Source organism: Phaenicophaeus curvirostris, chromosome 35 (assembly GCF_032191515.1).
Source record: "Phaenicophaeus curvirostris isolate KB17595 chromosome 35, BPBGC_Pcur_1.0, whole genome shotgun sequence".
Lineage (NCBI taxonomy): Eukaryota > Metazoa > Chordata > Aves > Cuculiformes > Cuculidae > Phaenicophaeus > Phaenicophaeus curvirostris.
This window is the reverse complement of record NC_091426.1, coordinates 481,313-492,113: the sequence shown is the minus strand read 5'-3', so window position 1 is coordinate 492,113 and position 10,801 is coordinate 481,313. Positions and strand designations below refer to the sequence as shown.

The window sequence follows — 10,801 nt, the reverse complement described above, 5'->3', positions numbered from 1 at the left end:
ACCAAACCCACAAATGGGACCCGGGATCCCCCCATATACCCTAAAGGGATCCACTACTTTCCCCCAACCCCCCGAAAGGGATCTGGAACCCTCTGAATTCTCTCAAGAGAGACTCAAAGCCCCCCAAGAGGGACTCAGGAGCCCCCCAAATCCCCCCAGAAGGAACCCACACCCCTCCAAAATTCCCCCAAACGGGATCCAGGGCCGCCCCCCACAAACCCCCAAAAGGGACCCAGGACCCCACAAAACCCCCACAAAGCTGGGGAAGGAGAGAGAAAGCTAGGGGAAGAGAGAAGGATGTTGTGGGGTACCACGTCAAAGGCTTTACAGAAGTCCAGGTCGACCACATCCTTTAGTTTAAATTAGTGCAATAATCACATTTTTGAACACCCAACCATGAAGCAAACCATCCGCAATGGTGACATGGTGCAAAGCACTGGCAATGTGACCAAACTCAGAGCACTCAGGCTTTACTGAACTTCCCAGAGGTAGGAGTGTGAGCAGGAGAGCTTGAGAATCTGCGGGATTTCACAGAAGAACTGCTCCACAGCATTGCCCTGGCACAGGGGCAGGGAAAATGTATTGGCCGTGTGCAGCAGAGCAGTGAGAAACCCAGTGCCCCAGGCAGCTGCTGCCATGTGGACACAAGCTCTGCTGCCCAGGAGGGTCCCGTAGTGCAGGGGTTTGCAGATGGCAACGCAGCGGTCGTAGGACATGTCTGTGAGAAGATAATATTCTGCACTCAACAAGAACAACACAAAGAAGACCTGGGCAACACATCCTGAGTAGGAGATGGCCCTGGTGTCCCAGAGGGAGTTGGCTATGGATTTAGGGACAGTGGTGCAGATGGAACCAATATCGGGGAGGGCGAGGTTGAGGAGGAAGAAGTACATGGGGGTGTGGAGGTGGTGGTCCCAGGCGATGGTGGTGATGATGAGGCCGTTGCTCAGGAGGACAGCCAGGTAGATGCCCAGGAAGAGCCAGAAGTGCAGGAGCTGCAGCTCCCGTGTGTCTGCGAATGCCAGGAGGAGGAACTGGGTGATGGAGCTGCTGTTGGACATCTGCTGCCTCTGGATCAAAGCCAAAATAGTGTGAGAAGTTACAGGAGACTTCTTTGAGTAAAATCAAAGCCAGTTCTCACACTGCACAGTTGCCACTGCTTTTCCATTTCCAGTTGCAGCCCTTCCGCCAGCTCCATGCCTGGAGCCCTGCTCGGTGCCGGCTGAATGTGCCGGGAGGAGCAGGGCCTCTGCCTGCTGGCTGCGAGGGGTCAGCCCTGCTCTGCAGCTGGGGGTCATGGGGACGCTGGGCACAGGGGACACTGCTGGGGTTCAGCTTTGTCCTGTGGAACTGCTCCTGGTGCAAAAGGGCTTGTCAGCATCTGCACCTCCAGGGATGAGGAACTGAGAGGGTAGAAGGAAGGCAGAGAGGTTTGGGCCTTTACCACTCTTGCTCCCACCCCGGACAGTGTTCTTGGATGTCAGAAACCCTCAGCATCCCTGCTGCACTCAGGGAGAGCATTACCTGTGGCTTAGTGCAGAGGGAGGGGTGCTGCCCTCTACTTTGCTCTTGTCCCCAGCAGCTCTGGGCTTGCACCTTTCTGAGATGGAGGGGGATCACTCTCCCTTGTTACCTTCAAAAGCCACCTCACCCTTCTGAGCACAGAGGGATCCACCTCACACCACTCAATGTCTCACCCTTCTGTAAGGTCTCAGCACCCCACTGTCAGCCCAGGACACACACGGCTCATTTCACAAACCCAGAAGCATTCCCTTGGCTGTAGCATCTCTGTATTTCTCCACGGTCATCCAGGTAGCACCAAGTTGTGATAGCAGAGATTTATATCCATGAGGGAAGCTCACAGCTAGGAAAGAACCCTCATGGAACAATCCGAGTATCCTAATGGTGGTGGTTCAGTAAGCAAGAGTCAGCTCTTTCCTCAGGGAACGACTCAGACTGCTCTGCCCACAGCCCCATGGGTGAGACGAAAGCTTGGACACTGCATTCCCACGGACACACCTGCATGGGAGGAATCAGAAGTTCAGTGCCACACTTGACTGCTGAAACTCCCAACCCCAGAGAGCCTGGCAGCAAGAACAGGAGATCAACAGCAAGAACACAGACAAACAGAGAAGCCAGCAAAGAAGCTGGTCCAGCTGAGAGAGGCCACAGCAGAGGCAGCCGGGCACTCAGGACAGCATTACCCTAACCCAGCTCTGCTCACTCCCTCCCAAAAATAAACATTGCTGCACTGGTACTCTCAGCCCCTGTGCTCTGGAGAGGAAAATGGACCCGTGATTAGAGAGCTGCACCACGGCTGTGCTGAAACTCTGGCTGCAGTGGAGGGGGTTCAGTCTTGGAGCCCAAGCTGAGGGCAGAGACTTTGTGGGGTGGGAGAGGAGGCAAGGGGGCTTGCTCAGAGGGAGGGTCTGTGTTGGATGCAGTCGTGTAGGGGTTTCTGTATTTGCCCTTCCACAACATCTCTCTTTTATGTTTCCTCACATTCTCCGATCTTATCCCTTCTGCCCGGGGATTTTCCTCACTGGAGATGTTTCCCTGGCCCATCTCTTCTCCCTGTCAATGCTCACAGACCTCATCTGACCCTCTCTGCATCCCCCTGGCCCTACACAAACCTGCCTGATTGGCGGGTGAAGCTGGGCACAGGGTCTTGTTTATAAGCAGGAAAGGATGGGGCAGAATGAGCCTGATGGGTCCAGCAGAGGTGATGCTGGTGCTCTCCATGGGCAGAGAAGCAGTTGGAGACACTTTAAGAGGCTCCAATCAGACCTACTGGCCACTCAAGGATAGAGCTCAGGAGGCTCAGTGATTTCTTCAAGCATGAGAACCTCTTGTTTCTTTTCTCCCCGGAAATTCCCCAGGTGCAGGGAACTGACTCGGGAGAGTTCCTTATCTTTATCCTAATCCCTGCCCTGATTATTCCCTTGAGATGTCCTCTTAGAAGTGTCCTGGGGTGATTTGGAGCTGTGAGAAGCCCTGACTGGCACAGCACCCTCTTGAGAGCAAAAAGACCCTCTTTTCCAAGGAGCTGCTTCTTCCCTCCACAAGTTCTCCCTGTCCCAACATGAGGAGCTCCCTGGGCAGACCGAGCACTGACCCTGGTTTTTCTTTCCACTGGAGAAACTGCGAGAGCCCTCCTGACAGAGCCCACAGGCTGTGGCTGTGCTGGCTTTGGGAGACTCCTCCAGGAATCGCACCTGCATTGTCCTGCACCCAGAGAAGGGCTGTGAAGATCTTTCTCCAAATGAAGACTCCTCTTTCCTCCCACCCCACCCTGCCTTTCCCCTCTCTCCGCTCCCTCCTCTCCCCTCGCTGCCTGCAGGCAGTGCCCTCAGCCCTGCTGGGCTTGGCAGAGGAGCTGCTCCTGGCCAGACCTGGCTCTTTTCATAACTACCCTCTTGTTATGAGCTCACTCTGTCCCAGGAGCCCAGCCCAGCTCAGCAGCAGAGGAGCAGCCCAAGGCAGCGCTTTCTCTGCCCCCTCTGGGCTCCCTCGAGCTGTCCCTGGGGCTCCAGGGGAACCTGCTGAGAAACAGGCTGAAGCCATCCCTGATCTTCCCTCCCTCAGCTGGGCAGAGACACTTCTCCTGCACTGTCATTACTCCTGTTAGAAAAATAGCTGGCCATGAGAATCACTTTTGTTGCCCCATCATTAAACAGAACCCCAGGAATGTGACAGGGAATGATCTCATTTCTCCATCCTGTTCCATCGCGGGAATTCAGGCTTTTCTTCCCTGGTCTTTAGACCTGGGGCTGGGAGGACATTCAGCTCTCTTCTGTCCCAGACGGGTCTCTGCTCCAAGCAAAGCCTTTGCACACACGGGTTCCTGGACACTTGGTCTCAGATTTCCTTATTGCAGGGATGACCTTGCCTGGTGCCACAGCTGCAGAGCTTCAGCCCCATGGGCAGCGATGCCCTCAGCCAGGGGCACAGGCAGGAGGAGCTGGAGCTGTTCCTGTGTGAGACAGAGCTGGGATGTGGTCACAGAACTTGAAAGGCCATTCAAGGGCCTCGTGATGAGTGTTCCCTGCTTCAGGAACAGTAAAACAAAAAAACAAGGACCCTCTGTGGGTAGTGCAGAATTTAGTAAGAGCAGGAGGAGACAGATCTGAGATTCCCTGTGTCCTCTATGTCCTTGTCTTCCCCAACAAAGTCTCCCAGGCCTCTGGGACTCAGGGCAGGACTCTGGAGGAGCTTGACTAGTGCTGGGTGGGGATCAGATCAGGGATCACTTAAGCAAACACAATCCTTCCCAGCCTCTGGGACAGGAGGGGTCACATCCCAGGGCGCTGAGTGAGCAGGACGATGCCACAGTGAGGGCACTCTCCATCATCTTCCAGAGGTCACGGTAACCGAGGGCGCTCCCTGAGCACTGGCACCACTCACACATGGCCTGTCATTTTCAGGAATGGCCAGTGGGAGAGCAGGGAACCAAAGGCTGTGCCCAAGACCTTGTCCCCTCGGATTCCATTTCTGGATGCCTGAAAGAGAAGTGGACTGGACTTCCCTTGGTCAGATCATGCCTCAACAACCTTCTATGACCTTCTCTCACCTGGCACTTTTCTGACTCAACACGTCTCTTACCTAACTCCTCTATGACCACACACTTAGATGAGTCCTCTTCTATGACCCAGACCTTCTATGACCTGACTTCTCTAACGACTCCTTTATGACCTGACACTTCTATCGCCCTTCAATGACTCTTTTATGATTTGAGTCTTCTAAGACCTGAATTTTCTATGAATCTTTTCTGACCATATTCTTCTATAAATGATGCTTCTCTCTCCCTTCTATGACTCAGCTCTTCCGTGAGTGTTCTGTGACCCAACACCTAGGTATAAACCTACTGCAACTGAACTCTTCTGTGACCCAGCTCTTCTCTCATTCCGCTCTTCTGAGTCCTCTATGACCCGAATTATCTGTGATCTGGGCCTTCTGTCACCCAAGCTTTCTATGACCCAATTCTTCTCCGACTCCTCTATGACTTTGTATGACCCAGCTCTTCTCTGACCAGACTCAACTAGGACCCGAATAATCCATGACCCAACCCATATAGGAACTTTCTACAATCAAACTCTTGTATTACTCTTTCATGACCAACTCCTCTATAACTCAACTCTCCTGAGACCCATCTATCATATGACCAGGCGATTCTGGCTCAAGCCTTCTACAACCCAACCCTTCTATGACCTTTTATTCTATGACCTGACTATTGTCTAACTCTCCTATGATGCAGCTTTCTATGACACAGATCATCTATTCTGCAGCATGTGTGTGATGAGACATATCAAGGACCCGACTCTTCCGTCACCTGAGTCCTCTGGGACCTGACCCTTCTACGACCAAACCCTTCAAAAACCCCCCAAAAATCACACTTCTATGACTCAGTTCTTCCATGACCCAAATATTCTATTAACCTTTTATGACCTGAATCGTATATGACCTGAGGCTTCTGTGACCAAACACTTCCATGAACTTCCTAGAACTGAATTCCTCTGCCCCTAGGGTCACTTTGTTTGAAACAATCCTCACTGAGACCAATTAAGACTTCAAGTTACTCTGAGTTCTGTTTTTGAACTCTTGAGAGGCTTGCTCAATCTTCTCTCTGTAGGTGAGGTCCAAGGACTCATCAGCAAATCCACGCTGGGTCTCATTAAACTACAGAAAGACTTAACGAGCTCTTTCTCCTCCTGGAGTTCTCTTCTGCTCATCAAGCTTTGCCGAGCTCCTTGCAGTTATTTCCCAGTGTGGCTAAAGGGAGGACTTCAAAGTGCACCCATGAAAAATATGTCTTAGTTTAAAGTTTGTATTCCCGTACATTTCAGAATCATAGCAATGTTTGGGTTGAAGGGATCTTAAAGCCCATCCCGTTCTATCCCCCTTATTGTGTCCAACCCAAACCTCCCCTGGCACAGCTCGATGCCATTTCCTCTTGTCCCTTGACTCGAGAATTCTGGCAAATCAAACTCTCTGCGACTCGTTTTGGATGTTTAGAAAGCGAGCATCCTTGGACAGGGCTGGGGACATGAGGCTGTGATCCCCATCGATCACGGGCATCAGTCCCTGAGGGGGACCGGGCTGTGGAGCGGGCAGGGAGACATCCACTGTACCAGTGCCAAGAGTGATAGATGGAAGCGTCTGTGCTCAGCAGATCTGCTCGCCCACCCCTTGTCTTCTCTTCCTCCTTCTCCTTTGCTTTGGCTGAACCGAAGGGCCGGGTAGGTGTCTGGGGCTGAGCCTCAGCGGCCGGGCCAGGCTGTGCCTTGGAGATGGAAAGGGCCAGTCTGTGGGGTGGCTTTAGTCAGCAGCGAAAGGGTTCTTGGGCGCTGGCAGAGGCTGCTCGGGGAGGTGGTGGAGTCACTATCCCTGGTGGTGTTTAAAAGATGGGTAGATGAAGTGCTCAGGGATATGGTTTAGTAGTGGACAGGTACCGTTGGAGTTGATGATCTCAAAGGTCTTTCCAAACCTAGCAATTCTATGATTCTATGATTTCTTTAAACATCGACAAAGTAACGCACGTACGGCACATGGGAACGGATCAAAACGTCTAACGCAGACAATGCTGGACGGTAGAGGATTCCAGTAGCTTCCCTGTGACTGGGCAGAAGAGGAGAACAGCTCAGCCTGGTGACAGAGCTTTGGGAGGAGGTGTCCAAGCTGAGCAGTATCGGGGACTCTGAGAAGGAAACTGACTGGTGGGATTGTACTCTGCAGCCCCCGAGAGCAATGTGCCAGCAGAGGAGACTAAAGACTCCCCAGCCTCCTCTCACCATTAGGGAGATGGAGGAGATCCAGGAGACAGAGTAGGATGGGAAAGGGTTTCTGCAGCCGCACCTAGAGTCCTGAGTGCAGTTTTGGGCACCACAGTATGAAAAGGATTGAAAAGTACTGGGGAGAGTCCAGAGGAAGCCGGAGAGCTGTGGAAGGTATTAGAGGGGAAGGCGTTTGAGGAGTGGCTGACATCACTGGGTCTGTCCAGCCTGCAGAAGAGGAGACTAAGGGGAGACGTCAGACGCAGTCTGCCGTTTCCGCACAAGGCAGGAGGAGGAGCAGGTGCTGAGCTCTTCTCTCTAGCGACCAAGGACAGGACCTGAGGGAATGGCAGGAAGAGGCTCCAGGGGAGGTTTAGGGTGGGTATCAGGAGAAGGTCCCTTCACACTCAGGACATTCTATGATTCTTTATTTTTCCTACAAACAAACCAACACCTCTTCCCAAGCAGTCTCAGCCGTCGCCTGAGACAACACACACATCATATAAAAGCAGTCGTGGAAAAGGACTGCAGTGTCATTTCATCATAAGTCGATCCCATCGGCGTTTAGAAAAACTTGTAGGACTTTTGCAATGGACCTAACAGAGCCCGTCCTGTTTTCTCCTCCTGCTCCTTCTCCTTGGCTCTGGCTGAACTGAAGAGGCCGTCGGGCATCTGGGCTGTTCCTCAGCAGCCTGGTCCGTCAGCTTGGTTTGCCAGGAAAACGGAAAGGGCTTTTCTTCTTGAGGGTCCTTAGCAGACTGGTCCTTTTCAGGGAGACTCACGGTTCTGAATCCATGTGCCCTTGCTGAGGACGGGCAGGGCTCTTCTCCTTGGAGGACTCAGCGATCCCATGTAGAGGATTGGTTAAGAAGGGAAGGGCATGAGGACGCTGACCCTTTAAGGCTTGATATTGTGGCAGCGCCTCTGTCTCGGAATAACCTTTGACATTTAGAGGCAGTTGGCTTGTAGCAAGGCGGAGTGGGTCATGTAGTAAGCAGCACAGGAACAGGAACAGAGCACGCTCAGCAACTGCTAGCCAATTAGCGCGCGAGGAGTGGACTAGTTAGCCAATTAGTGCCTGGAGAGTGGACACAGACCAAAGGGCACCTTCCACGGGACTGTAACACATGTATAAAAGGAGTCATCTAGCTGCATTAAACGAGCAAGATTCTAAACTCGTATTGAGTGTGCGTGTCTTGCCTCCGGCTGCTTCTGCCAACAGTCCCAGACTGGGAGGGGACTCTTGTGAGTTTCTTCTGTGGACTGGAAATGTGTAAAGGAAAAGAAAAGTCATTGCCTTGGGTCATGCAAGAAGCCAGCTGAGACCCTGGGTAGGAAAGGTGTCCCAGACTGCTCAGAGGCAGAGGCTGTTCTGGTGAACAACCAGCCTGCTCACCAGCTCAAGAGCGGTTCCCATCCAGGCAAAGCAGAGGGAGAAGCTCTCTCAGCCGGACAAAGAAATCAGCCCAGTGAGAGGAATGCTGCGGTAACTTTGCAAATATTCTCTAAGCTCTTCAGACCAGGCCTCCCCCTGCAGCGTTTGTGCACAGGGATGGTGGCAGAAGGGCAAGGAGAAGCGAGTGTCTCCGTCAGGGGAATGCAGCAAGCAGGGTTTGTGTGGGGCGGCTCTTTCTGCTTCTGGACAACACCCTTCTCTTCGGTAGGATCATAGAATCACAGAATCGTGGAATGGTTTGGGTTCAAGGGACCTGAAAGCCCATCCAGTTCCACCTGCCTGCTATGGGCAGGGACACATACCACTGGATCAGGTTGCTCAGTCCCATCCAACCTGGCCTCGAACACCATCAGGGATGGGGCAAGCACGACTTCTCTGAGACACCTGGCCCAGGGCCACCCCACCCTCCCTAAGGTGTCATCACAACCGCTTCTCTTTATGCTTAAAACCATTCTCCCTTGTCCTGTCCGTGCACTCCCCGATCAAGAAACCCTCCCCAGGTTTTCTGGAGCCTCTGACTTGAAGCTGCTCTAAGGTCTCCCCAGAAGCTCCTCTCCTGCAGTTTAAAGTTTGTATTCCCATCCATTGCAGAATTATAGGATTGTTTGGGTTGAAGGGATCCTTATCCCTAAAATCAATGTTGTGGCCCTACAAATGGGAGTTGTGGCCCCAGCAGTGGGTGTGCTGGCTCCGCTCAGGGCCGGACAGTGGCGGCCGTCAGGTGTACCCGGCTGTGAGGACGGACACCAGGTCCACCTAGCTCCGACCTCAGCAGAGTAGACATGGCGGCCAGAGCATGTAAGACCTGGAATCCATAGTGGAAAAGACCTGCCAGCCATAATGAGGTGGACCTGGGAGCCGGAGCTAGGTGCACCAGGCGAACGGAGGCGGGTGGACCTGGTGGTCGGGGACGGCTTGACCTGTTAGCCCCGCCCTGTACTCTGAGAGACGTGGTGATTTGTCCTAAAAGTGGTGTTCTCGCTCAAAAATTGGTATTCTGACCCCAAAAACTAAGATCAGATCAGTGTTCTGGCCCTACAAATGGGAGTTGCGGCCCCAAAAGTGGGTGTGCTGGCTCCGCTCCGGTGGCAGACAGTGATAGCCATTAGATGTCACCGGCTCCAGGGATGGCCACCAGGTGTACCCAGCACCGGCCACCAGGTCAATCCCCCTCACCGGCCGCCGGGTCTATCCCTTAACGGCCGCCAGGTCTGCCCTTCACCGGCCGCCAGGTCTGCCCTTCACCGGCCGCCAGGTCTATCCTTCACCGGCCGCCAGGTCTAGCCCTCACCCGCCGCCAGGTCTATCCTTCACCGGCCGGCAGGTCTATCCATCACTGGCCGCCAGGTCTACCTTCCACCGACCACCAGGTCTAGCCAGTATCCGCTTGCTGAGCTGGGAAGACTTGGCGGCCGGAGTGGGGTGGACCTGTCAGCCGCGTCTCTTCCCGGTTCTCGCCAAAGGGGTCGCTGTTTCGCGCTGCCTCCAGTGAGGTCCTCGTAAGAGTCGGGGTCTCTGCCGCCCCGCTCCCGGCCGCCCCCGCTCCGCCTTGGCCCGGAAGTCGCTGCGGGCCCCGCCTGTAAGTACTATGGGAGCGCGAAGTGACCCGGCTCCGAGAGCAGCGCTAGAAAGCAGCCGCCGACCCTACGCTTGAGCCGGTGAAGAGGGGACACGCACGAGTCGTCTCGGCACCTGTGCCAGAGGAAATTTGACTTTCCCTGTCTGCAATCGTGGTACGGACTTCAGTGCGGAAGACAACCATCTGGAATGCTGAAAGAACCCGAAGGGAGAAGCAGTCAGTTGCCCAGATAACGCGCTGATGTCACCAAGGGCCTCCCCCTGGCACCCGTATAAAAGCGAGGGGGAGGCCGCAGAGCTCCAACAGCCCGGTAGCACAACACACGGCCAGCCTCAGCATAGCCCGGTACCGGCGCAGCACATCTCGCAGCCGGTCCAGCTGCCAGCACAGCCCAAGGCGCCTCCAGGGTCATCCTCAACAACGCCAGAATGCGAGGAGGCAGCGGCCGACTGGGGCACCCATATCCCAGGCTGGAGTGAACCGGCTCCGTCGGAGCACACGCAGCAGTCGTCGCTTAGCTGACCCCAGCACTGGGTGTCTGTAATTCTGCAGGACGCTTCCTCCACAGAGACTGCAATACCATATGGCCATGAATAAAGTTGAAATGAGAGCATGAGAGTGCGTTGGATATACGTGGCTCCGCGCTTCAACGGCGGAGCGGTGGGGAAGACCTGACTGCCGTGTTTCGTCCTCCCCCACCCCGTGCCCCGGTTCCTGCCTCGTTCTGGATAGACGTGGCCGCCCGCTTCAAGAGCGAGTAGAGATGACGGCCGGGTTTCTTCCTCCCCGGCCCCGGTTCCTACGTCGATCTGAGTAGACGTGGCCACCCGCTTCAGCGGCGGAGCGGTGGGTAGACCTGACGGCCGGGTTTCGTCCTCCCACGGGCCCCGGTTCCTGCCTCGGTCTGGGTAGATGTAGCCGCCCGCTTCAACGACTGAGCGGCAGGTTGACCTGATGGCTGGGATTCGTCCACGCCTTGTACGCTTCGCCTCCTAC

The 10,801-nt window shown here is 54.5% G+C and overlaps 1 protein-coding gene across 1 annotated transcript; it reads right to left on the bottom strand.

The window, feature by feature from the left end:
* Window positions 1–470: 470 nt before the first annotated feature.
* LOC138732663 (olfactory receptor 14A16-like) lies at window positions 471–4,408 on the bottom strand. The gene is made up of 2 exons (XM_069879307.1): window positions 4,297–4,408; window positions 471–1,012 (listed from the first exon to the last, which is right to left on the bottom strand). Exons 1-2 carry the CDS (start codon window positions 4,406–4,408, stop codon window positions 471–473), a joined length of 654 nt encoding a protein of 217 aa, XP_069735408.1.
* Between the last annotated feature and the right edge of the window lie 6,393 nt (window positions 4,409–10,801).